Raw genomic sequence first — 27,139 nt, 5'->3', positions numbered from 1 at the left:
AGAGGAATGGTACTAAAGGATCTTTACCCAAGTACCTCATCTATACCTGGACCTGATTAGATGATGAGCTCCTAGACTTTGAGCTGTCATAATGGAGGACCTGGGAAAATTATGCGTTTATTTTGCACGTGGGAATGGTATGAATTACTCTGGTCAAATGGGGGACTGAAATGATAGCTCAGCATCTTCCATCCCATGTGTTCTTTTAAAAATGTGACTAGGTGGGGAGTCTATGCTCCCACCCTCTGGCAGGCTTATGAAAAAAATGATACCACGTGATTTCTGAGGGAAGGTCATAAACAACAGGCAACAGCTTTTGACATGCTTGCTGGACTCACACTAGAGCCCAAAGTGGTCATGTAAACAGTCTAATGGCCCTGAGCACGGAGCCCACACTCACCCAAGGAGAGACACAACGAGGTCCTGAAACTAAAAGCCCTGGCCAACCCCAGCCTAGCTCCCTGCTGTTTCCACTCCATCCAGCATCTGACTGCAAACCTAAGAGATCCAGCGTGAAATCACTCAGCTGAATCCTTCCTTAACTCCTGATGCATAGAAAAATGGAGACAATGATTGTTGTTTTAGGCCACAGAGCTTGGGGATGATTTGCAGCAGTAACTAACTGAAACACTATGTTTCTGGTAGAAATGTAATACGAGTAAGTATAATTTAGATGAGACCACAATTTCATTTTCCATTCACCTGAACCAGAAATATTAGGTTAATAATGAAGAAAGTATACTAAATTTTTATTCCCCTGGAATTTGCAAATTTTTCAAACATTGCTTTTTTAAGGCATTGAGCTATTCACTGTATTCTGCTTTATTTACCTGAGTCACATTCATCATATCATTAAATATTCAGATGACTATTTCCTATCCCTACAAAACACCACTTACTTATAACTGTACTTAAATAAGACTGCAAACAATAAAACCATAAAATCAATGAAGATGCATGCTCCTTTATATTTTATTTACCATAAAGAGAATACAGCAAACACTGGAGTAAGGCTTTTTAATAATTTCTGATGTAAAGTTTAACACTTAAAATTATGTTTGCCCCCCACCCCCAATTCAACATGCAGATTTCATTTATTTCCAGATACAGTGATTCTAGAGCATTAGACCCTCTGGATAGTTTTGTAACAGAGCATCCTTGCCCTGTTAATACAATTTCACAAACTGTGTACAATCATGGTATACTACCATCATTCAGAGAGTTCCCCCAAATGAATATTCACACAATATGAACATTAAAATGTAAGTTTTTAAGACATCCTCTTCATAAGCCAAACCACAAAAACCCAGGTTCTAGTTTTAAATGTGTTTATGAAGACTGCTGCTGAGCTCAAAGCATGCAGATGCTCATGACCACCTAGATGAAGCTGGATATTGAAACTCCTTTAGTAGGTCCAATGATGCAATTTTTCACTCATCCCAAGTATCTCCATATTTGTTTACTTTGACTAGGAAAAAGCACAAATAATTGATGATTCCAAACAGTAATAAGTAAAAGGCACTATTTTATGTTTGCTATTATTATGATTTAAAGTTATGTTTCTCTCTGATTTGAATAAATGCACATGAGAGTCAAACTATAATTATAAAAGGGGGCTGGCTAGACTTTTGTGAACTGGAGGTTAGACATAAATTCTAATGCACTGTATCAAGACCTTTACATAAGTATTAGATCTGCAATAACAACGTTATAAAGAAAACACAATCCCCATTCTAAGGAAAACAGATTAGTAACTTGCCCAAGGTACAAGCTTAATCAAACAGGTAGAACCGAAGTTTGGACACAGTTATGTTTAGGTCCAAAACCTGGGTGCCTTTACAACTTTACCGCCTAAGTGAGCGTGGTATATATTATAGCACATACAAAAAAGTTACCAGCAAATGAAAAGTAACAACAATGATAAACATTTGAATGTTGTTTTTCACAAAAATATAGTTATAGAAATGGTCAGATTTGATTAATTTAATCTCTCCCAGGAGCTGAAATACCAGTACAAGAAGGAAATGCTCTCCAATATTCTTGCATTTTATAAGAAATTATATTTTCAAACATGTTTTTCTGTCTTTTTTACTCTTTTACTTTTAGCCTCTCTTCTACATAGCCTTCACCTGTGAATTATAACTCTTCACAAGTATTCATAACAATGTAAAGAAGCAGTTATCAAAATATAACTAGGGACCCCTTCCCCAAGACTCTTTCGGTAAGTCTACGAAGTCAAAAGTATTTCGTTATTATACCAAGATGTTATATAAACTTTCCCCTCATATTTTGCCTTTTCCCCTTGCTTTCCTTCCCTCGTGTATAAGGCAGAGCTTCTGGCAGAATTCTCATGAAGCTACATGATGTGTGGTGACATCACTGCTCTGACAGCTAATTGAAAATGTACTTAGGTATTTAAAGTTTCTGCCATAATTTCTAATTAGGTAAATACCAATAAATATAATCCACATAAACTGAAGCTGAAAACTTTTTTTTTTTTTTTTTTTTTTTTGCAGTATGTGGGCCTCTCACTGTTGTGGCCTCTCCCGTTGTGGAGCACAGGCTCTGGACGCGCAGGCTCAGCGGCCGGCCATGGCTCATGGGCCCAGCCGCTCCGCGGCATGTGGGATCTTCCTGGACCGGGGCCCGAACCCGTGTCCCCTGCATCGGCAGGCGGACTCTCAACCACTGCACCACCAGGGAAGCTCGAAGCTGAAAACTTTTAAGTGACACTTTCTGACCTAGTGAATCTACATTGTACTGTCAAATTTCTGTCTAGATTCTAAAACAGAACATCCTAGAAAATCACGAAGTGTTTCATAACTGTTTTTTCTTTAAATTATATAAAGTGCCAAAAAAATCAACTTTCTTTTTACAAAGAAAAAATTCTTTCACTTTACTGTGTCACATAACAGAACTTTAAGACTGTTCACAGCCAAAACCACCAATGTCCAAATTCAACGAATGCCACACATCTACAATATTCCCTTTCCTTAGCCTTGACATACAATAGAAATGGTTACAAAAATGAGAAAACTAACTGCCTGCCCTCATGGAGCTTACAGTCTAAATCCTCAAATTAATTAGCAGTACAGAGTACTGGTAAGTCTTTACACATTACAGAGTAATGACCACTGAATGCATAAGGTTTACATTAAATTTTTTTTTCGGTACGCGGGCCTCTCACTGTTGTAGCCTCTCCCGCTGCGGAGCACAGGCTCCGGATGCGCAGGCCCAGCGGCCATGGCTCAGGGGCCCAGCCACTCCATGGCATGTGGGATCTTCCCACTGGGGCACGAACCCACGTCCCCTGCATCGGCAGGTGGACTCTCAACCACTGCGCCACCAGGGAAGCCCTACATTAAATTTTTTATGACAAACATTAACAAGTATTATTGATTACAAATCTATTTTAAAGGTGTAAAAAACATCAATAACATGACAGAGGTGGATCAGTGTTATAAAACAGAACTGTAAATGAAACAACAACTGACAATTAGAAATAAAACTGGCTCTAAAGGAACGATCATAATAAAAAATACTAAGGATTTTAATTTATTTTTGCATCCTCTGTGGCATACTGACTCTCAAGAAGGTACCAGGGACTTATTCCCTCCTTTGATTTTTAAAGTAGTCAACAGAAAACCTTGAAACAATGACACATCCTCTAAAATTCCTCAAGAAAGACATCATAAAATGCTACATTGAAACAGCTTCAAACCCCTATTCAAAATGACCTCTTCTGTTAGTGGTAAATTTTTGGTATCAGAAAATTTACTTTGGGTAATGCACAGCTGTTCAAAAAGGACTTAAAAGAAACTGTCATTTTAAAAATCTGTATATATTAATTAATTATAGAGTAAAAGTACTGTTAAAAAAAAGTCAAACTCATTTTTTGGAAATGCCCTAAAAGCTGGTTTGTAAGGCATATAACTCTATCTTGACTTCACAGATATTGTATAAGAAAATCATTTTATTAATCAATCAGGATGCTGTGGTTCTGCCACTAGTGGCATTACAGCCACTAGGTCACCAGGTCTGGTTTTATGCAATAGATGCATCATTTGAAAAATGATATCAGTTCCCAGGGTGGCTTCTCATAAGGGAAAATAGTCAAATGTTTGTATACTTTCTACACTGTATTACAGAACTAGTCTTACCGTCTTAAGTTATACTACTATTTGGACTTCATTATTTTCTAACACAAAATGGCCTTTGGAACACTTGAAAAAAGGAAGACCTAATAACTGTTAAGTAGCTATTCTCTAAAAAAAAATGTTATTTTGGTTAATTGCTTGAGGCTTTAAATCACACGTTAGTATAATTAAAGTTTTTAACTAATGCTGCAGTTTCCAATCCTAAAGCGTCAAGTGATTCAGACTAGACTATCATACCTTCTTTTTTTGGCATTCTTTCCTGCATAGGCCTGACTGAGGGGTCAGTCTTATGTGTTAAAGTAACTTCATATGACTCTCTGTTCTTATTCCTTAATTCCTCATATGTTATATTTTTTCTTTTAGGACTTTCTTCAATGTTGGGATCAGGTCCTAAAACAACAAACAGTTAATAAATGGTGATAAAAGGATGTGAATAAATCCAAAAGCAGCTACATTTTACAAATGCTCCTTACCTACAAAAAAAAATAAAGTAAAACAAAGGATCACATTACCAGCATTCCAAAGGTACTGTATTTTCCCCAAGGTAATTATAAAACTGAAATCTACTTCCTCTTATACTTTCAAGCTGTTATTTCTAAAATTTAAAATATAAAAAAAAATTTAAAACTAACCATGGCCAGAAGAAGAATGGATATAATATAAACCAGCACAATTCACTCATTAAAATGCCAGTGTTCTAAACTGGGAAGTTATTCATACAGCTTATATAAGTAAAGAGAAATACATTCTACTAGTGACAACTGAACAAAACTTGACATAGTAGATTTTATTTAGTAATATTTCCATAGTTAAATGTTCCTGTATCCAGAGTCCATATATGCAAACAACTCCAGTTATTAAAAAGATATTTATCTTACCCTCTTTATATTTAAATAAAAACACTTGAAAATAGCTATTGAAAAGTATTACATAGCCTTTAATCAGAGTATGCATCATTTTCATATTCAGGTCTAATGGATGCAATACTGAGGCAGAAAAAAGTGGCAACTTTTACCTGGAGAACCAGCATTTATTCTTTCTCTCTCCCAAAGAAAATCAAAGTATGATTATGTATTATCAAAGAGTCAAACACTAATATAAAAATAAGGAAATGGTTATTCTTAATACAGGTTGACAGGACCAAATATTGAACATAGTTTATAAAATAGACAGTCAGCAAGGAAGGCCATATAAACATTTTTAAAGAAATTAACTCGTGTTAACATAACATTCAGTGAACTACTTAACTTACAAAATCTAACAGACCACTCCAAAAGTAATATTTTTCAGAGGTTTTTAATGAGACAGAAATTGTGCCTATCATTTAAATAATATAACCATATGTATTAAAATAATTTTTTAAAAAACAGTTTTTGTAAGTGGTACTATTGTGCAACTCAATGGTAAGGTCCCAGTGAATAATCACAATTTTCAAAGCAACATAACTATACACTGAATGCATTCAACTACAATCTTTTATTTTACTACAAAATATACTTGCACTGATACAAAGCACAGAGGATTTAAATTTCTAATTAGTTCTAATATTATATAGCATGGTTGAAAACAGTATTTTTCTTACTAAAAAAGAGAAGTATTAAAACTGTATACTGAGTTTAAAAGCACTTTGCATTCATTAGTAGTAAGTAATTATTTAACTCATTTCCCTTCACCATAAATGATATTTTTTAAATTCTGAAGGGAACAGTATATACTAGATTAGCAGTGAGGAATTCTAGGTTCTCATTCCCACTCTGCCAACATTTAATGAATGTCCTTGGGCAAATCACTAAGCTTCTTTGAGTCTTGGTTTTCTCAGTTGTGAAATATGGAAGTTTGAACTAGATGATCTATCACTAAAGTTCCTTCCAGGTCTAATACTTTTTCTTACCAAAAAGAAAAATATTTCATTGCTCTGAAATTCTGTGACAAATAATGAAAACATAAATTAGATAGAAGATTAGGGAGAATTTTTTCCACTTATAAAAGCCAAATGAAAATATCTTGCATTGTGTAGGGAGCATGATTTACTGTAAAGAGCTGGAAGGAACAGGAAAATGTAAAAAAGCGTTGATTTAAATCTAACTGTAACACACTACCTATAGTAAGTCTCATAGCAACTATGAAAGAATGCTTTCTGCTTTGAAAGATTAATAACTCTTTCAATTCCTGGTAAGAGAAAGCAGAGGACAAACAGGACTTAAACAAAAAGCGAGGATGTCCTGGTTAAGGGAGGACTGCAGCTGGGGCAAAGCAAAGGAGGCCACTGTGGGCCCATGTGGGGAACTAAGAGTGGCAATCTTGAGCTAAACAAGGGGGGTCAGAGTAGCAGAGCATGGACGGATGGATGGCTGCAGTGGAGGACTTAATTTGGGCCTTGCTGTAGTCTGTGGGCAGATACTAAAGGCCTTTTTGTCTGTTTTCATTTGGCAAAGAAATTATGTAATGTGGAATGAAATTTTCTAATGCAAATGCAAGGAAGGATGCAAGACATAGCAAGGAAAGAGTTGGTGTGTGGCTAGAATAGAAGTAGAATGGATTAGAACTTGGGAGACTGGGGAAATGGGAGATGCAGTGAGGGACAAGGAGAGCTGACTCTGGAGATAAAATAATGTCTTTAACCATTCTTCCTAAGCTGCCTACCTCCTTCCCTTTCTGACTAATCAGATGTCTTTGTTTCCAACCATTCAGGAAAAAAAAAAAGTTAGTTGAGGACTAAGAGACTATCAACAACTTTCATCCACTTAAGAATCTCTTTAATTATCTTAACTTCCATTCTCTCCTGTCTCTTCAGTTAATACCCCCCTCACCAACCCGGACTCTTGCTCTAAAAGCAGCACTGTCCAATACAATTTTCTATAATGATGAGAATATTCTATATCTATATCTGCACAGTCCAACACAGTAGCCATTAGCACATACGGCTACTGAGCAATTGAAATGCTGCCAAAGCAACTGAGGAACTGATGAATTTTCAATTTGATTTGATTTTAATTAAACAGCCTCTTCTAGCTAATGGCTACTTTATACCCTGACCTACCTAGAACCCTTTCCACATCATTTGGAACCTTACTTGACCTATAACCAATGCCTCTCTTTCCACTATATCCCCTCCCTCCTTTTAACCTATATATAGAATCAAATCTCTCCTGTCTTCAACAAAAGAAACGAAGACCCAAATGTTCCTTTAACCTTGTTTATTCCCCACAGTTACTGGCTGATTGTACTTATTTCAAAGCACACGTTTTTAAATACTCTATGAGGTCGACAATCCCTTCTCCAAACCCTCAGAGTCAGAAATGCTTCAAAATTCAGAGTTTCTCAGATTTTAGAAAAACATTACCATATATATCCCTTATTACTTAATGTCCACTGAAGTAGCAATGAATAAGCAAACAGTATTTCTACAACAAAATCTAGAAAAAAATCGTATTAAGATAAACATTATCAATAGTTATACCAGTTTAGGTCAGGGCTTAAAATGAGTTCAGGTCAGATTTTTATCACTAATTTAATTATTTAAAAACCTGTTTTTTAAAAAAGCATTTTGGATTTTAGGATTTTAGGTAAGGAACTGTAAACTTGTATTTTCTGTTTTTAATTCATCTTTCACTGCAAATTAGACTGAAGAAAGCCAGCAAGGAAGGAAGCAAGAAAGCAAGCAAGCTAGCAAACATTTGTTGAGAGCCTATTACTTTCCAGGCATTACTTCTGATTTCTGTATTTCATCTCATTCCCAAGGCTCTTTAAGAAGGGTATTATCATCTCTATTCAAGAGATCAAGAAACGGCAGGGATCACAAATTACAAGTTACTTGCCTAAAGTTACAATAGCTAGCAAATGTCAGTAATTCATATCCAGGCCTTAATCCAAAGATGATGCTGTTTCACTTAACATTATGGGATCTTCAAAACTAGTATTTACACAAACTTCACAAAGCACTTTCACATGGATTTTCTCACTTGACAACAGTTCTGTAAAGCAGGTAATTATTATTTTTCTCATATTACAAAGAAGCTAAGGTGGGCTTTAAGACCACACTACCAAGTGTAACATTTTTAAAGCCTCTCTGTGGCACAGTTTATCATTTCTTCTTTGCTATTTCACTAAACACGATTAGTATTTTCAATTAATGGAACATATTAATAATTTATCTTTATATTTCTGTATCTTCTAACAGACAGAGAGTTTCTCAGGGCCAAGAACTAGGTCTTATTCATCTTTATTTCCATACCTAGCAGAGTGCCTGATACCTATTAGACCTCAAAAAATGTTGAATGAAGGAAGAATGAATTCAAATGAACAAAAGAGCAAACAAACATGCTGAGTTTAGGCTGATGGTGGAACATATAGGTGATATCCAGCAGAAAAGGTCATCAAATAAAGTTTATACATACGTTGGACCATAAAATGCTGAAATTCATTTCAAGAGAAGTTTCTACCTTGGGCAATATGATCAGTAATACCAGTGGGAGTAGATTCATTCATAGAAGCACTGAATGGGATTGGCTCATAATGAGGAAGTATCTCTCTTTCTATGTTGTCTGCTTCTGGGGATGTCACAAAAGATGAATGACCACTCACATTTGAGTCATATTTTGACTTCTGAGAATAGTGCCTGTAAAAGAAAATCATACTGTATAAAAAAACACAGGTTATTGTCTATACCTTATTTAAAGAAGTGTGTTAAGGTATGAAAACCAGTCATTTTCTAAAGGAATCATATAATTTTAACATAGTTATTTAAAACAGTAAAATAAAGTCTGTTTCTGCCACAAAAACATTAAAAATATCTTCTGATCCACTTACACAACTTAAAAATTGTCACTCTTACTACAGAGAAAATATATATCCAATTTTCTACTTATTAGGCTTTAGACATCATTGTAATGTGTTTAAAGTTCTTGGAAAGAAAAAGTACTTCAGATGAGAAAACATGTCCATTTCCCACATTAATTGGGAAGTTACTATCACAGGTAGCAGTCCATATAAACACTATTTTGCTGAAGTAGATGTAAGTAATACTAGCTTTCATGGGATTTATGCTGCTTGCCATTTATGATAGGACAATCTACCAAATCTACTTAACCACCTTATTATTTATTTACCTACCTATCAAGACAGACAGATTCATTTATCTATACTTACACAATTCCCCTACAATTGTAAACAACAGAAGGATTAAAAAGCTGAAATCTGTTAAGAGATGGGATTGATAATATTTGGGAATTAAAAAAAAAAAAAAAGTCGAAGTATAGTAACCAAATGTGTTTGACAAATTAAAATCTCTCATTCTGGGACATGAACTCCCAGTAGAATGCAACTCTATACTTCAAAACAAAAGTAAACAAATCATGTTCTACTTTTGAAAACAAAATTAGTTTTAGCTTGCTGCAAAATGGCAAGTTTCAAATGTTCCTTCAGTTAGGCCATGTTTCCTGCCCTCAATTAGGGCAATATCTAGTTATAATTTTTTACCTAAAATGAAAAACCTTTAATAAGATCTGAATGGCCTACCCAGTTGGTGAAGATCGTCGTGTCTGTCCTGATCGTAAAGCTTCTCCAAGAGGGGAATTCTCAAGATTCTTGAACTTCTCTTGGCAAGTTTTCACATAAGAAAGCTTTCCAGCAAAGTATCCCATGATGCAAGCAACTTTTAGTAAAAATAAACAAAAAGTGTAACTCAATATGCCTCTTTAGACAAAAACCTTTTCTAAAAGAATGTTTTAAAAAATGTCGTTCTTGGGCTTCCCTGGTGGTGCAGTGGTTGAGAATCTGCCTGCCAATGCAGGGGACACGGGTTCGAGCCCCGGTCTGGGAGGATCCCACATGCCGCAGAGCAACTAGGCCCGTGCACCACAACTACTGAGCCTGCGAGCCACAACTACTGAGCCTGCGTGTCTGGAGCCTGTGCTCCACAACAAGAGAGGCCGCGATAGAGGCCCGCGTACCGCGATGAAGAGTGGCCCCCACTTGCTGCAACTAGAGAAAGCCTCCGCACAGAAACGAAGACCTAACACAGCCAATCAATCAATCAATCAATCAATAAAATGTGGTTCTAAATATGTCTTTGGTGTGGAAAAACTGGGATTTCCTGAAATAATGGTAAAAGTACCATATTAAATCACATTCAGAGTTCACAGAAAGATTCAGTGGATATAATTCACTTTCACAAAATAAAGTAAGTTAAAATAAAGTTGCTGTAAGATAAATTCTACTTTACTAATTACTTTATTAATACAGATAGGAAAAATGTAACAGCATAATGGAATGAGGAATCAAAACGATACAGTCCTAGCCTGGTTACAGGGCTTTAGGCCATTTCATTCCTTATAAAATGGGAATCACACTATTTGCCCAGCTAATTTCATAAGATTATTTTTTAAATCAGGTGCAACAAATGCCTTCAAATAATATATTATGAAGTGTACCTAAATATGGCTATTGTTGCATCTTTATTCAATAGAGACTACCCTGGAAAGATTCATAGAAAGCCTCAGGTACTCTTTTTCAGGGCAATTTAGTATCTTTTCTATCAACCATATTATAAAATGTAAAGAAGCTATGCTTATAAATGTAAGTTATGTTTATTTACTGACTGTAAATTAAAGAGGTTTTAAAAAATTATGCTTAATTTAAAAATACACTTTATTTTGATTAATCAGAATAGCTGGACAACTTTCCTCACAGACCAAGAGAACTTACTTTCAAATTTTATATCTTTAATTATATAATTTAAATTATTATATCTTTAATATAATTTTAAAAATATAATTATTTAACAAAATAATTTAAAAATAATAGTTCTATTGCATTATAAAAAGAGAAAAAAAAGCCCCTTTCAAGTAGCTCATGATTTTTAATGTTAACAATAAAATGCCCAAGTAGTCCATTTGATGAAAAGCTTAAACAAAATGATTTGTCAAAACAAATAACCAAATAACTGTTATTAGTAACACAAAACATTTGATAAAAGCTAGTTATTTTACTTAGGTAGAAAAGCTAAGAGAACTAGTATTGTTCATACTTACATATAAGTTTAGGGATGGAACCATATTTGGGATGACTTGAAAGGATTCCTAAAGATAAAACAGTAAGTATTTCTGAGTAACACTGTTCCATTTACATAATTAAGATGTTTTATCTTTTATTGAGGTAAAAGAAAAGCTTTATGCCAAGTTTATGCTAAGAGTATATAAGAGAATGGCACAGAAATTATGGTAAAAAATACAAAGAAACTACTTCTGCTAGTCATTATCTGGTCTTTCATAATGTGAGACAAAAGTAGCAATACGTTTAGCAGTGCAGTATAAAGTAAGATGTATCTATTTCTCAGCAGCTTTGAGAGACCCACAAAGATACAAGGAAAGATCAGTACAGATGATCTTTAAACATCTGATAACATTAGCTCTTTCCATAACACCAAAGAAGTCTGAAGCTATTTAAAAGAGAATTCAACATCAAGAGAAATATGAAGAAATCAAAAGACTCTAATCTATTACAATAGGTGAATTTAGCAAGATCACTTGATACAAGGTCAATATACAAAATAAAATAAAAACAAAAATGAAAAAATCCACTATATACTGGGAACAAACAAAACCCCCAATATTTTAAAAAATACAATTTATTATAGCACCAAAAAACATCAAAGCCCCAGTAACAAATCTAATGAAAAACATGAAAGATCTTGAAAACTACAAAATTAACTGAGAGAAATGAAAGCTAAGTAAATGGAGAAACACACCATGTTCATGAACTGAAAGATTAAATATTGTAGGGACTTCCCTGGTGGCGCAGTGGATAAGACTCCACACTCCCAGTGCAAGGGGCCCGGGTTTGATCCCTGGTTCGATCCCACATGCATGCTGTAACTAAGAGTTTGCATAATGCAACTAACACCCAGTGCAACCAAATAAATAAATAAATATGTTTAAAAAAGATTAAATATTGTAAAGATGGTAATTCTCCACAAACTCACCTATAAATTCAATGCAATCCCAATTAAAATCAAAGGAAGTTTTTACCCAAATTGAAAAGCTTATTTTAAAATTCATGTGGAAACACAAAGGGTCAAGAAAAACCAAGGCAATATTGAAGAACATAACGGAGAACTGACTACCACCAGATATCAATATCTATGATAAAACTATAGTAATTAAGACAGTGTGTTGTAAGTACAAGAACAGATAAACTAATCAAAATCAGAAGAGTCTAGAAACAGACCCCCACACACAGTCACTTGATTTATGACAGAGGTAACATTGCACTGCAGTGAACAAAAATTAGTCTTCAAAATATAGTGCTGGGTCAACCACATATCTGTACGAGGGAAATATGTATCAAAACTAGAAACTACACTATCATCAATATACGAAAGGATGGATAAACTGCTATGACATATTCACACAGCAGAAAACTATATGCAATGAGAATATATAATTTACAACTACATGCTACAATGTGGATGAATCCAGTGATGTGCTGGTAAACCAGCTCTCCAAATAAAATGCCCTGATTTGTAGTGTTAGTCGATTTGTGATGAATTACTTGCCCCATGACCAATTTCAAGCTACCAATGGTTTAAAAATTGGCTTGCCAAGTTCCTGAAATTTTAAAAATCAGCTCTCCGGAGCTGGTACAAGCCAGTTTTAGCATACTACTGGATGAATCTCACCATGTTGAAAGAAGGTACACAAAAGATTGTTGTCATGTATATATAATTTTATGATTTAATTTTATATAAAAAACAGACAACAGATTTATGCTGTTAGCCTCAGTTCCTTCATTGTATAAATGAACAGAGATGATGAGAAGAAAAGGGAGGATGGTAACAATATCTACATTTATACAAAAAAGTCGTTCCTTTATTCTGTCACCAAATAGCTACAGACCACTTACAACACACAGGCACTACACCCTAGGAAGTAGGAATATAACAGTAAACAAGACACTCTCTTTACCCTCAGAGTTTACAGTCTAGAGAGCGAATGAAGACAAAAAGAATACGGTGTGATGGTTGCTATGCATCCACTCAAACAGAGGCACAAATCGAAGCTACTGCAGGTTGAGTTCCAGACCACGGCAATAAAGCAAATATTGCAATACAGCAAATCACATAAATTTTTGGGTTTCCCAGTGCATATAAAATTTATGTTTACACTATACTATTAAATGTGCAATAGTATTGTCTATAAAACAATGTACATACCTTAATTAAAAAATACTTTGTGTTTATAAACGCTAACCATCATCTAAGCCTTCAACAAGCTGTAATCTTTTTGCAATAGTAACATCAAAGGACACTGATTACAGATCACCATGACAAATATAATGAAAAAGTTTGAAATGTTGCAAGAATTACCAAAATGTGACACAGAGACACAGAAGTGAACAGATGCTGTTGGAAAAATGGTGTCGATAAGACTTGCTCAATGAAGGTTGTCACAAACCTTCAATTTGTAAAAAACACAGTATCTGTGAAGCTCAATAAAATGAGGTATTCCTGTATTTGAGTGTCTACTACGTGCACTATGCCCTCTGTCAGGTGCCAGAGACAGCCCATATTCTACAAGGAAGTAGCAAGAATGGAGGCAAATACATTTATTGAAGCTAATGTAATACTCTTGGCAACAAGTGGTTGCATTAACTACAACGGGAGTGCAAATGGGGACAGTTTACAGAAATATTTAAGAGCTGTACTAGAGAACGGACATTTGTTGGACAAAGCAGGTAAAGGACAGAAGTGAAAAATAATGTCTGTTTCCTGGATGGAGAGTAATGCCATTCAGACATAGGGAAAATGGAGGAATTAATTTATGGAGAAGTGAATTCAGTTTGGGATTGAACTTGAGTTCATTCTGAGGAGCCTGCAGGAGGGTCATCCATGTGGAGATATGCAGAATATGATTCTGGAGCAGATTATCTAGGTTAGAGATAACGACGGGGATTTAGAGCAATAAATGGTCACCAAAACCCATATTATTGCTGGATACTATATAGACTAAAAACTCAAAGGCAAAGTAAAACTCTGAAGAACAACACAAGTGAAGGAAGAAAACCCAGACTACAATGTAAGTACCAAGAGGTCGTGGGTTTTTGTCTTTTAGTGCTATATACCAAAAACAGTGTATAGTGCTTATCAGACACTCAAAAAACATATGAAAAAAATGGAGAAGTTGCCTGAGACAGGAGAAAAACCAGAAGAATGTGCTGTAATGGAAGCCATGGGAAGAGAACATTTTAAGGACTGGTTAAAGTTGTATAATGGTCAAGAACAAAAACTGTCCATTGAATTTAAGCAACAAAGAGGTTGTACTGGTAAGCGTTTTAGTACATGTCAGACTATATGCACAATCTATGACACAGACTGCAGTGGGCTGAAAGAAATAAAAAGTGAAGTGCTCGGGACTTCCCTGGGGGCACAGTGGTTAAGAATCTGCCTGCCAATGCAGGGGACGTGGGTTCAATCCCTAGTCCGGGAAGATCCCACATGCCTCGGAGCAACTAAGGCCATGTGCCACACTGAGCCTGCGCTCTAGAGCCCGCGAGCCACAACCTGAGCCCGCGTGCCCTAGAGCCTGTGCTCTGCAACAAGAAGCCACTGCAATGAGAAGCCTGCGCACCGCAACCAAGAGTAGCCCCCGCTCGCTGCAACTAGAGAAAGCCCGCACGCAGCAATGAGGACCCAACGCAGCCAAAAATAAATAAATATATATATTTTTTTAAAGTGAAGTGCTCATTCATGAAGTCTGGCTTCAAATGCAAGACATCTAGGAGCAACTGTAAAGGGATATAAAAGAAAATTTTTCTTTTTTATGTTGTCAAGTTAGGAATGACCTGAGCATGTTTAAATGTTTTGACAGAAAAGGACTGAGTAGAGTGGGAATAGCTAAGACTATGTAGAGTATGACCCTGTGGATAAAATCATACACAAAATGTTAGGCGTTTTGATTAAATGCAAATTGTTTTGGTGGATTCTGAACTCCTTTTCTAAAGTCTCTCTCAATTTTTTTTTTTTTTTTGAGATTGACTTCTTAATTAAAACACCTCACCCCCCAAAAAATAAGAACCCAGTACAGTTTCAACAATACTGAAAGCCCTTAATGCTGGGAGATAGTTACATGAGTGACATATGACTCAATTTTCTTTTCTGTGTTTTTTACTCAAAGTATCAACACCCCAACAACAAAACAACCCTGACAAAAATATAAAGGTAACGTGACACACTGAATAGAAAATGTTATTCCACACATCAGGTTAAGTCATTTTCAACAATTTATCCTTTCCAAAAAATGGATTATAAATTCCACTGAAAGGCTCCAGGCTCAGTCACTATGAACAATTACAGAGAAAGATGTTTATCACTGTTGTTGCTCATGGCATGACTTTTGCAAATGAAATCAGAGGCACAGATCACCACTGATGTCAAGTCAAATAATCACCAGATGGTGACTAGGAGTCCAAGAGGATTTTGGCTCCTGACAGAATAATCTGTCACCTCAGTACTACGTCCTGATATTTTCGATAGGATTCATGTGAAGCAGTTACATTCCAATAAAGATGTACTAAAATAAAGTAAAATAAAATAAAAGATGTGTGTATAACTAGAAAAAGGGAACTTCTCTGGATTGGTTATGTGTATAACTAGCTACATGTAGGAGCAAAGCATTCCCAAGCCAGGGAAAAAACCCAGTAATGAATGGTATGATTTTACTGTTGAAGATATAAGGTCTAAGTGAGTAGGTACAATCTGACCCTTCCAATTTTTACTGCTTCTGCCTTACCTTTAAGCTGTCCAAAGTCTCCTACTCTACGTAAGCCCCAAAGTTCCAAAATTTTCTCTTCTTTGTAACCTTTTCAAAATTACCATTTCTCCTGGTTCTACCTTAGCTATATGTTTTCATTCCTCCCTGCATGACTCTGCCACTCTAGCCATGTCAGTCTCCTGAATGTCCACCCAAATAGTCATGCTTATTATTCTGACAACCAGGTCCCCCCTTCCTGAGATATTCTTCCATCTTTTTTAATCTAAATCCTGCCCATCTTCAAAACCCACTTCTTTCAAGAAATTTTCCTTCATTACAGTACCTCTGCAGAGATCTTCTTTGAAAACCTACAGCTCTTGGAGTCTCTACAAAACTCAGAAGCTTATTAAATATTTAAATTATATTCTCCATTTGCTTCAACATTGTATTCACATTGTTTCCTCACATGAACCACTAGCAACTCTTAATTTCTTTTGTATAATCCACCCCCACCCCCAGGTCTAGCTCCAATCATTAATGACTGAGAAGACTAAGATAAATAAAATGGGCAGTAAAATAACAGACACTATAATTTCTCCAGTCCTAAGTTTTTCCTTAAAAGTAATGTGACTAGGGACTCCCCTGGTGGCACAGTGGTTAAGAATCCTCCTGCCAATGCAGGGGACACAGGTTCGAGCCCTGGTCCGGGAAGATCCCACATGCTGTGGAGCAACTGAGCCCATGCGTCACAACTACTGAGCCCGCGCTCTAGAGCCCACGAGCCACAACTACTGAAGCCCGCGTGCTACAACTACTGAGCCCACGTGCCTAGAGCCCATGTTCTGCAACAGAAGAAGCCACAGCATGAGAAGCCCGTGCACCACAACGAAGAGTAGCCCCCACTCGCCGCAGCTAGAGAAAGCCGTGTGCAGCAACAAAGACCCGACGCAGCCAAAATAAAATTTAAAAAAGTAATCTGAATAAAATGTCTGTTTCACACTATAGAAACAATTCTAGTCTATAAAACAAGTTAGTCCTAAAAGACAAATAAGAGTATATATACAAATAAGAGTATGTATCTTGATTTGTTTGCCTTTTTAAAATTCCTGTCACGGTAGCACATTGTAATGAGGTTCTTTGGGAATTCTCCAAACAAAAACAAAATTTTACCTCAAAAAATCCTTCCATTTCCCTCCAAAACTACCTTTTCTCAACTAGTTGTGTCAATACTACTAAGTACTTCATACTGCTAATATGAAAAGGCTAAAACTTCCTATCTTAGTAACATTTTAGGAGGAGCTAGTTAAAGAATGGTTTTCTAGAATATATAAAGGCCATCCTAAGGTAACCATCCTTTTCTGGAATACCTTCTAATTCCCATAAATTTGTAACTTATTTATTACAAAATAAATGTAATGAATATTTCTACTGCTTACATTACTAAATTTAAAGATGCAGAGAATGATACATTTAATACCTAATCTAAACTCAACTTCACTATTTAAACCAATAGAATTTTGGACAAGGAAGGACCCTCACTCCCCCCATTATTATAAGACAAAGCTGGTTGAGGGAGCTAGGGAACTCCTAGTCTTTAAACTAGTACACAAGAATCAGCTGGGGCTCTAACTCAAAGACTCTGATTCAATAGGTCGGAGATGGGGCCCATGAATATGCATTTCTTATAAGCTCCTAGGTGGTAAGTTGTATGGATGGTCTACCTAGACCAGGTTTGTCTCTCTGCCTTCCTGTAAACTACCACTGGCTTTTAGTTACTTTCTTGCTCTTATAGTGTTAATGTTGCTACAGTGCTACAGTTAATGGACATCAAATTCTCAAATTTGATATGTGAGTCTGGGTTCATGGAGACAACTCTTCTGATGCTGTAGTAATTTTTTAGTGATAATTTTTAGTATGATACATTACCATATGTCCTTTATCTAAAGATCAGGAAAATAACACATAAAAACATGATGGTATCCAAAGTGCTAAACAAATTCAAAGTTTAAAATATTTACCTTTACTAATCAATCCTTGAGTAATCAACATACTTGTTGCAGCCAAAGGTACAGCTATAAGGGGGAAAAAAATTTGTCAACACCAACAAAAGGAAAACATTTTGTCTGAGTTCATTAGGATAGATAAATGTATATCAGTAAAACCAGCTACGAAGTTATGTTGCAAAATTAAGATCTTTAAAAGAGATTTCTCCACTTTTCAAAGCTGTACTGTATATACTCAGGGAAATATAAAACGTATTTTAAATTTAAGAAAATATTACAAATTATTAAACAGTATAATTTAAGAGCTACCCAGATTTAGGATCTAAAAAAGCCATTCACTAATACCATCAATTAAAACAACATAGAAATAGTGACCAAAAGTTATTTCCGGAGTTAAAGGGGGAAAGAATTAATGATGAGGGAAGCAAGAAACATATTACAAACTGCTAAATTCCATGTACCATGCTAAGTGCTTTCGGTACATTATCATTAATTTTTACCACATCTCTATAAAATAGGTATTATTATTATTACTATTTACTATTATTACAGATAAATAAACTGAAGCTTAGAGATGCTAAGTACTTTGCTCCAGGCCACACAGCCACTTCAATGACAGATTCCAGATTCCAAAGAATTATGTCTGCTACTAGATCTCAAGTTTTATTACACTGAGTGAACCGATACAGAAGACGTATTATTCGCCCAAAATCATATGGTGATTGGGGCAAGAATTAGAAAACATATATTTTAAATACTAATGCTTTCTCTTAAACCAGTGAATTCTGTGAAACTAAATGAAAATATGACATACATATGCATATTAACCCAGAGTGAAAAATCCAAAGCTCTTATCATAATCTCAAAGGGGCTCATAATTTAAGAAATCAGTCCTCTACACCCACAGTGCCCAACAGAATTTTCTTTGATGATGAGAGCAGTCTATATCTGTGTTTTCCAGTCAGGTAGTGTGCAGGAAAGATTTAACATAACAGCTCTAAAACTGCTTTCCTTACAAAGGCCTGCTTTCAAGGTTGGTCCTTAGCTTATATTTGGGAGCTTGACTGGTAAACTGATATAAATCTTTACCTGAATGATAAGTGGCTCACTCTGCCCAAACTGCTTGTACAAATACAGTTCATACTGAACACTTCCTTTCCTTCTGGGAGTCTGGAATTTTGTTACCTGCTAGGCTGAGGGTGCCCATGTGGCGAGACCCCGACAAAAACCGTGGGTGCCGAGTCTCTAATGAGAATCCTTGGTAGGTAACACTTCACATGTGTTACTACAACATGCAACTGGAGAAATTTAGCACGTTCTTTCTGTATGACACCACTGGGAGAGGATTCTTAGAAGCTTGTGCCTGGTCTCCTCTGGATTTCACCCACACTCCTTTTCCTTTGCTGATTTTCCTTTGTATCCTTTCTGTTGTAAATTATTTTAAACTGAAATAGCTACATGTGGCTGCCACGTTGGAGAGTGCAGTTTCAGACTAGGGGTTGGGAAATGCTCTGTAAAGAGCCACATGGTAAATATTTTAGGTTTTGTCGGCCACACAGTCTTTGTCCCAACTACTCATTTTAAAGCAAAAGCACTGAGACAATCCATAAACAAATGAACACAGCTGTGTTCCAATAAAACTTTATTTATGGATGCAAAAATAGGAATTTCACATGTAATGAAATCTTTTGCTTTTTTCAATATTTAAAAACGTAAAAACCATTCTTAGCTCATAGCCATACAAAAACAGATTTGGCCCTTGGGCCGTAGTTTGCTCATCCCTGGTCTAGACCGTACATGGGCAATTTAAGAACCAAAATCATTAAACATTTGAATTATTAATATTCATGATTAAAATCCATAACTCGGGAATAGGGCATTAGCTTTGCCATCAGACACAATTTGCAGAAACCCTAAGGTTTAAATCCTTGCTCTATTACATACTAACAGATTTTACCTTTGCTGGAAGAACGATCTAATGCTAGTTGGTTAAAATGCCTTCATATACTATTATTTAAGGTTTTTCAAAGGATAATCTTTTAAAATTATAGCATCAGTACAATTTGCAATCATTTTTCTCCTTCAGCTTGGTTCAAGGACTGCAACATGAAGAACTGAAGAATCATATAAAGGTAAAAGGCAATGAGTTCGTTGGCCATCTCTACAATGGACAATATTTTCCCCATTGCACTTCTTAGGTCAAGACGGCACAATGCAAACAGTAATAGTCTGGTTAAGGAGATTCAAGTACTAGTTCTGCCATTCATCACTATGTCTTTGCATAAATCTCTTAACTTTATGTTATAAAGGGTAATGGATTAGAACTAAGGTCTCTTTCCAACTCATATATTCTGTCACAGAAAAAGAGAATGGTAAAATTCAAAGAGACTTCAGAGATTATCTAGTCTTCATCCTAATCAGAGTAAACTGATATCCAGAAAGAACAAGTCATTTGCTCAAAGCAACACAGATGGTTAGTTTGTGGTAGAGCTTAGATCAAAATCCAGGTCTTCTAACTCCCAAGTCAGTAGCCTTTTCCACTGTACAATGACTCCCATTCCAGAGCCTATTAAATAATGTTTCTTTAGGCAAATCAATAACACTGCTGACCAAATGCTACTTTATATTATGACCATGGTCCCACTCATATCCAACACAAGGACCCCTAAAATTCCTTTGACTCTTCTCTTACACTAGCAAAACGCTTCTCTAAACTCATAATTGGGCTGCCCTGGTGGCGCAGTGGTTGAGAGTCCACCTGCCGATGCAGGGGACACGGGTTTGTGCCCCAGTCCGGGAAGATCCCACATGCCGCGGAGCAGCTAGGCCCGTGAGCCATGGCCGCTGAGCCTGAGCGTCCGGAACCTGTGCTCCGCAACGGGAGAGGCCACAACAGTGAGAGGCCCGTGTACCGCAAAAAAAAAAAAAGAATAAACTCATAATTGTTTTCAATAGAAACTTTTACTTCATTAATCACAATAGCACTAACAGCCATTTAATAGCTTAACACTTATAATAAGTTAAATTGAATTAATTAATCCCATGAGATAGGTTAATATTATCCCCACTTAACAGATAAGGAAACTGAGGCATACAGACATCAAGAACTTCTCCAAAATCTCACAGCTAATATGTGATGGAGCTGTAATTTGAATCCAGAGAGTCAGGCCTCAGAGTCTATGCCCTTATAAGTCACTACACTGTCTCATTCGGAAACCAGTAGTACACATGTATGAAATATTCACAAAATAAAAGATGCATGAAACAAATATGAATTCATACACCTTCTCAGCAATTCCAGAGGTGGAGAACTATTGTAACATACAATACACATTAAACTAAGCCTTTTATGTAGATTCTTTCATTGTCTGTGTATCTGGGCAGATACAACTAGTTGTACTCCTTTTCATCCTTCTAACCCATTCTGCACACTGCTAACTAATGTTCCTTTAAAAAATTTACGTATCATCCCCTTGGCCCAAGAACCTACAATATATAATGAATCAAACTTTTAACTCCTTGCTATTATGTTTATTTTCTACCCCCAACAAAAGACCTCTGCTCCAATCCGTTCAGCCTCAAGGCTCTAGCAGAGATCAAGTTATTGTAGACTTTGCCTTTGCTAACTATCCCTTTCATCTAAATGCTCCTCCACCATTCTTCATTTGCCTGAAGTCCTATTAGTTGTTAAGTCTCATTTGTTTAATAAAGGCTTTTTAACTAAATCAATTCCAATTAATTTATCTTTTTAAAATTCCTATTGCTGTTATGCACTTCTCAGTGTTTCATGAGTTAGCTTTGTCTCAACTACATCATAAAACTACTTTAGGACAAAGACTTCCAAGCACAGTACCTTACATACTGTATGCATAAATACCAATTAATTGATCCTTGTCACCCCCTCCATCCTTTTTTTTTTTTTCATCCTGCTTTTTTGTTAGAATTACCTTCTTACCTGAAAGGACTGCAGTGACCTCATGAAGCAACAACAGGGTTCTATTCAAAAGGAAAACTATGTTTTGTGTTGCTTTCAACATTCTTTGTATTTAAAAAATAAAATCCTCATGTATATGGTCTCTAGTTAGAAATCAAGAGCTGGTAGTGTAATACCATTTCACAACGATAGAACAGAAACCAACCAGTTTTTATCATATAATGGTTAAAAGTTTAAGAGTTAAAATCATAAGCTTGTTTCAGACAGACCTGGCTTCAAGTCCAGACACCACTGCTTATCAGCTGTGGAACACTAGGTAATTCCTTTAACATCTCTAAACCTCAATTTCTTCACCTGTAAAGTAAGGGTAATAGCAATCAACCTTATTGGGTTATTTTTATATAACCCATGTACACTCAGTAAATGCTATTACTATTACCAACAAAAATACTTCAGGGTCTTGGAAACAGTTCTAGAAATTATTACTTTAAGATGCACACAATTCTGATCATTTCATGATATATAAAAATGTCAAACCACTACATAGTACACTTGAAACTAACATATTATCATACACCAACTACAATTCAATTTAAAAATTTTAAACAAAGAAATAAAACGTGTTCAACTCTATTTCCTTAATCAACCTCTTTTACCAATAACCACACTAATGCCAAAAGTCTGCCCATTTTTTCTATGTGAAATCATTATAATTTCAGGTACTAAAGGTCAAATTTTGTTGATTAGAAAATTTAACTTACATCTGAACCAGAAGCTTTCATCACTGCATTCTGCAAAGACTCTTCTTTCTTCCTCTGTTGGAATGTAATCAGCCCCTATGTCTTTTCACCAAGGAAAATTGGCAAACATTAAAACACCCATGGAAAAACTAAGTCTAAAAATATCTTAGTTTAAACATTAACAAAGGATACCATTTTTTTTTAAATGAAGTAATGGAATAAGTGGCTTGTAAACTTTTAACAAATTTTGACTTCAAACATAAAATTAGTGCTACTGTTCTACTGGCTATGTAGTCAGGACTGCCTACAAAATGGGTTGGGTCCAGTGCAAAATTAGAATTTGGGACCCTCTGTTCAAATTATTAAGAATTTAAAGATGCCACAGTAGATCATTAATGGGTCCCTGTATAACTGCACAGGTCACACACCCTTGAAGCCAGCCCCGTGGCTACTGTTATTCAAGGCAGTGAAGATTTCTCTACATAAAAAGTGCTTCTGGGCCTCCCTGGTGGCGCAGTGGTTGAGAGTCCGCCTGCCGATGCAGGGGATGCGGGTTCGTGCCCCGGTCTGGGAGGATCCCATGTGCCGCGGAGCGGCTGGGCCCGTGGGCCATGGCCGCTGGGCCTGCGCATCCGGAGCCTGTGCTCCGCAACGGGAGAGGCCACAACGGTGAGGGGCCCGCATACCGCAAAAAGAAAAAAAAAAAAAAAAAGTGCTTCTAATTGTAAATACTTAATTGATAGTTACGGGGAATTGGTCTTCGAACTTCTGCATTCGGCTCTCCAAAATCAGCCCTTCCATTCATCTTTCCTGCATAGAAAACATTTCTTGTTAAGTATTAGAAACGACTGAGATTGGCCAAAGTAAATCAAGATATAGCATTGTAAAATTACTAGTCTACGTGGCAACCAATCAACAACTATTTACTAAGCACTACTACATCTGAAGTACTTAAAAAGCTGCCTAGGGCCTCCCTGGTGGCGCAGTGGTTGAGAGTCCGCCTGCCGATGCAGGGGATGCGGGTTCGTGCCCCGGTCTGGGAGGATCCCATATGCCGCGGAGCGGCTGGGCCCGTGAGCCATGGCCGCTGGGCCTGCGCGTCCGGAGCCTGTGCTCCGCAACGGGAGAGGCCACAACAGTGAGAGGCCCGCATACCGCAAAAAGAAAAAAAAAAAAAAAAAAAAAGCTGCCTAAATAAAAAAGTCACAAACCTATTAACTATTTTAGAACTAGTCACTAGGTCCTGTAATTGAAAAAGAAAAGATGCCTTATAACTATTTATCAACTGATTATATCAAGTTAAGATAACAAAAGGTTACCAATTTTTTTAAAAGACATATTTTTCCTCTGGAGGCTGGTTTATTTCACATTATCCTATGTTTGGATTCTCTCAGAAATATACGCCCAATGATTAGGATAATTCTCCAAATAGAGGAAGAAAAATCCCAAGTCTTTTCTGGGCTTCCATTTTAAAAAATGAAATAATCATCAGGAAACCCCCTCTACAAAACAGTACTACAAAAAAATGAAATAACTAAGACGTCATATCGTTCTCCCTGTGGTGGGAAGCTAACAGCACATTCCGTAGCCTCTAAACTTTCCTCCCTCCCCAAACAGACACCTAGAAAAATATACAAGATATAAAAAATGCATAGCATTTCAAGAACATACACTTTATTTATCATTATTTTTAACCCATGCGTCCGACCTTAAGAGACCAATAGATTAGACAGCTACGCATTTTACAGAATGTTCACACAGGATCGTGTTTACTCCCATTTTAAAAACAATGTAAATGAAAACAGGAAACGTCATACGCGATGAGAATAGCAACTGCGGCCCTTCCACATTTCACTTATTCAATAACTCATCACTGAGGGCCTACTACATGCCAATCAATCCCTTCGCTAAGAAACAAGATCAGAAAGGGTATATGAATTCATGGATGGATGGAGACTGCTTAATAAACTACTTACACCCTAAAACAAACGTAAAAGAAAACAATGGAAACCTCTTACTTCTCCCAACAGAGAGACTGCCAGGGTTGACAAGACCCCTTCACACAACATCATTTTAATCTCCTAATCCCAAAGAAAAAAACCGCATTAAGAGACCGTCGATTCCTGCACCCCATCCCCCGCCCACCGCGTCTCCCACCTGCAACACCTACGCACATCCGTCACCATGAATTTCTCCCATCCACACCCCCCAGGCACGCTCCCTCACCAACCCTGGTCACAGGCACCCAGGAGCCCGAGACCCAGAGGATCGCGATCGGCCCACCCTTGCAGGCGGGAAAATGGCGGAAGGTGCAAGGGAGCGGCTGCCCGCGCAGAGGTGGTGAGTAGGTAGGTGGGGGGCGGAACGGGGCTTTCTGCGTCACCTTACCCACCTCCCGACGACAGCGGCGGGCCACAGCGCGGCGAGCCCGGACGACCAGGGGCCGAAGGCCCAGAGGGGACCCGAAAGGGGTCGGTGGGGGGAGGGAAAAGGGGCGCAGGAAACGCGCAGGACCACAGCTGCGTTGGGGGTGGGGAGCGGTCAACGACGCGACCGCTTAGAACTCACCCAGATACGAGCTCAAAATGACCGCGACCCGGAAGCACTGGCGACCTACGGAAGGAAATGACGTCAAGATCTCCTTGCGGAGTCTAAAGGCGAACAGCTTCGGAATATACGCGTAGGCCTGTGTTAATCTTCGCCTTCCTCCTCGGTTTGTTCCTCCGCCCTCCCCCACTCCCGGCGGCGCACGAGCTGCACTGCGGCTACGCGTTCGCCCACCGCGGACCCGAGCCCCCCCCCCCCATACCCTTCCTGCACCGGGGAGGCTTTGCTTTAGGCATTTGGGACGTGCTACCTTGATCTTCCAGTGACCAGCTGGCAGGAAGTTCTGGAAGCCCCTTTTATCCGCTTGTTGAGAGCGACTTTTCTTAGCTTTCTCTGCTTTTAGAATTTACGTAGTTCATTTATTTTTTTGAGCCTCTAGGCTAAGTAGTAGCGAGTAATTATTAAACATGCGCACTTGGCTGGCTGACTTTTGAGCCTAGCTTCTCCCTAGTTCTAGAAACCTCAGGCATGGTACGTTATCGCTCTCTCTGAGCCTCAGGTTTTTCTCATCTGGAAAATGGAAATACGCCCTACCTCATAGGGTTGTTAGGATTAAAGCAACACACCTAAACGAGGCTTTAGCGCTCAATGTTCTCTATTAATGGAAGAGTTTGTATTTGAGTGCGGGGCTCCGGGCTTCTGTTGGTCAGACCGTGCTGCAGCACTCAGCCAACATTCATTCATTCTACAAATATTTGTTGAGTGCCTGCTGTGAGCCAGATACTGAAGGTTATTGGTCATTCAACAGTGAACAGTCGGCCCTATCCGTTTGTTTGATTAACTCCGAAAAACCTCTCCGATATCTTTACCTCTTACTGAGCCCCACTGTCAGCATCCTCATTGCATCTTTTTCACTGCCTCAAATCTATTCACCCGCAGACATATTTCAGAGAGACAGCCTGTGGTGATGGATCTGAACCACAAATCCAATCCTGTGGTTGCTTCCTTAGCGCCTTTTGATAGCTCCCATCATGCACAGAATATCATGCCCTTTCATGGCTTGGCCTCTGTCCTCTTGAGCCTCACTTTCTTCTATTTTAGTGTTCACTGTAGAAACGCAGCCTGCAGCCTTTTGTACTCACAGTTCCCTGTGTGCTGTTGCTCCTGGCACAACCATCTTTCCTGCCTTGTCAATGCTATTGATATTTCGAATCCTGTTTTTCCATTACCTCCTTTGTGAAGCCTTCCCTGAAACACACCCTGAGAATTAATGACTCCTTCTTACTACCTCTTTACTTTGTACATACTTCTGTCAAGGCAATGTTGTTCTGCCACTGTATTGTGATCTTTGTGCTTACTTCTGTCTCTGTTACAGAGCTCCTTTCAGACGGAGACCTTGGCTTATAAATCGTTATACTCCCAAATAAGATCATCAATAATATTCATTTTGCTCCTGGGACATGGTAAGCTGGTTCTGGGCTCAGGGCCTTTGCAGTGGCTGTTCCTGCTTCTATAACACTGTTCCTCCAAATGGTCACATGATTTCTTGTCTGTCTTTGCACCAGGTGTCACCACATCCGAGGCCTTCCCTGATCACCCAATTAAAATAGCTCCGCAGTCACTCTCCATGTTACTCCATTTATTATTTTCATAGAATTTATGCTCTAAAACAATTATTTGTCTAATCTCTCTCTCTCTTTCTCTTTCTCCCCACTCACTAAAATGAAAGATCCATAACAGTAGGAGCCTGTCTGGCATCAAAATGATTGGCACATAGTATGAAATCAATAAATGTTTCTTACATGAATTTGAGTACATTTTTTATAAAAGAAGAAACAAAAATAGGAAAATTAGAAGACATAGTGAGCTTTATGCTGAAGCAAAATCTCCTCTTTGCTTTCTGACTAGATTGTAAGGGTACAGAATCCAATTTTATCATATTCTTTATACTTACTAAGCCAGGCCTAACACCTTAGCACATGGTAGATATTGATGAGTATATTTTCTTTTT

The 27,139-nt window shown here is 37.4% G+C and overlaps 1 protein-coding gene across 5 annotated transcripts; it reads right to left on the bottom strand.

Annotated features, from left to right (window-relative positions):
- Positions 1–954: 954 nt before the first annotated feature.
- On the bottom strand, positions 955–25,172 carry OCIAD1 (OCIA domain containing 1). Of its 5 annotated transcripts, none has more exons than XM_082638643.1 (9): positions 25,150–25,171; positions 23,329–23,391; positions 22,603–22,683; positions 17,923–17,976; positions 11,189–11,236; positions 9,675–9,810; positions 8,600–8,775; positions 4,395–4,547; positions 955–1,468 (listed from the first exon to the last, which is right to left on the bottom strand). In XM_082638643.1, the coding sequence occupies exons 2-9, from the start codon at positions 23,384–23,386 to the stop codon at positions 1,431–1,433; spliced, it is 744 nt and encodes a 247-aa protein (XP_082494769.1). In that variant the 5' UTR covers positions 23,387–23,391; positions 25,150–25,171; the 3' UTR covers positions 955–1,430. The 5 variants fall into 5 exon arrangements, with proteins under 5 accessions (XP_082494769.1, XP_082494773.1, XP_082494770.1 ...); XM_082638647.1 differs by lacking the exon at positions 25,150–25,171 and adding an exon at positions 24,974–25,143; XM_082638644.1 differs by lacking the exon at positions 25,150–25,171 and adding an exon at positions 24,970–25,061.
- Between the last annotated feature and the right edge of the window lie 1,967 nt (positions 25,173–27,139).

The sequence above is a fragment of the Mesoplodon mirus genome (assembly GCF_964341445.2).
Source record: "Mesoplodon mirus genome assembly, chromosome: 2".
In the NCBI taxonomy this organism is placed as follows: domain Eukaryota; kingdom Metazoa; phylum Chordata; class Mammalia; order Artiodactyla; family Ziphiidae; genus Mesoplodon; species Mesoplodon mirus.
Note: the sequence above shows the minus strand (reverse complement) of the source record. Positions and strands in the feature narration are given on the sequence as shown.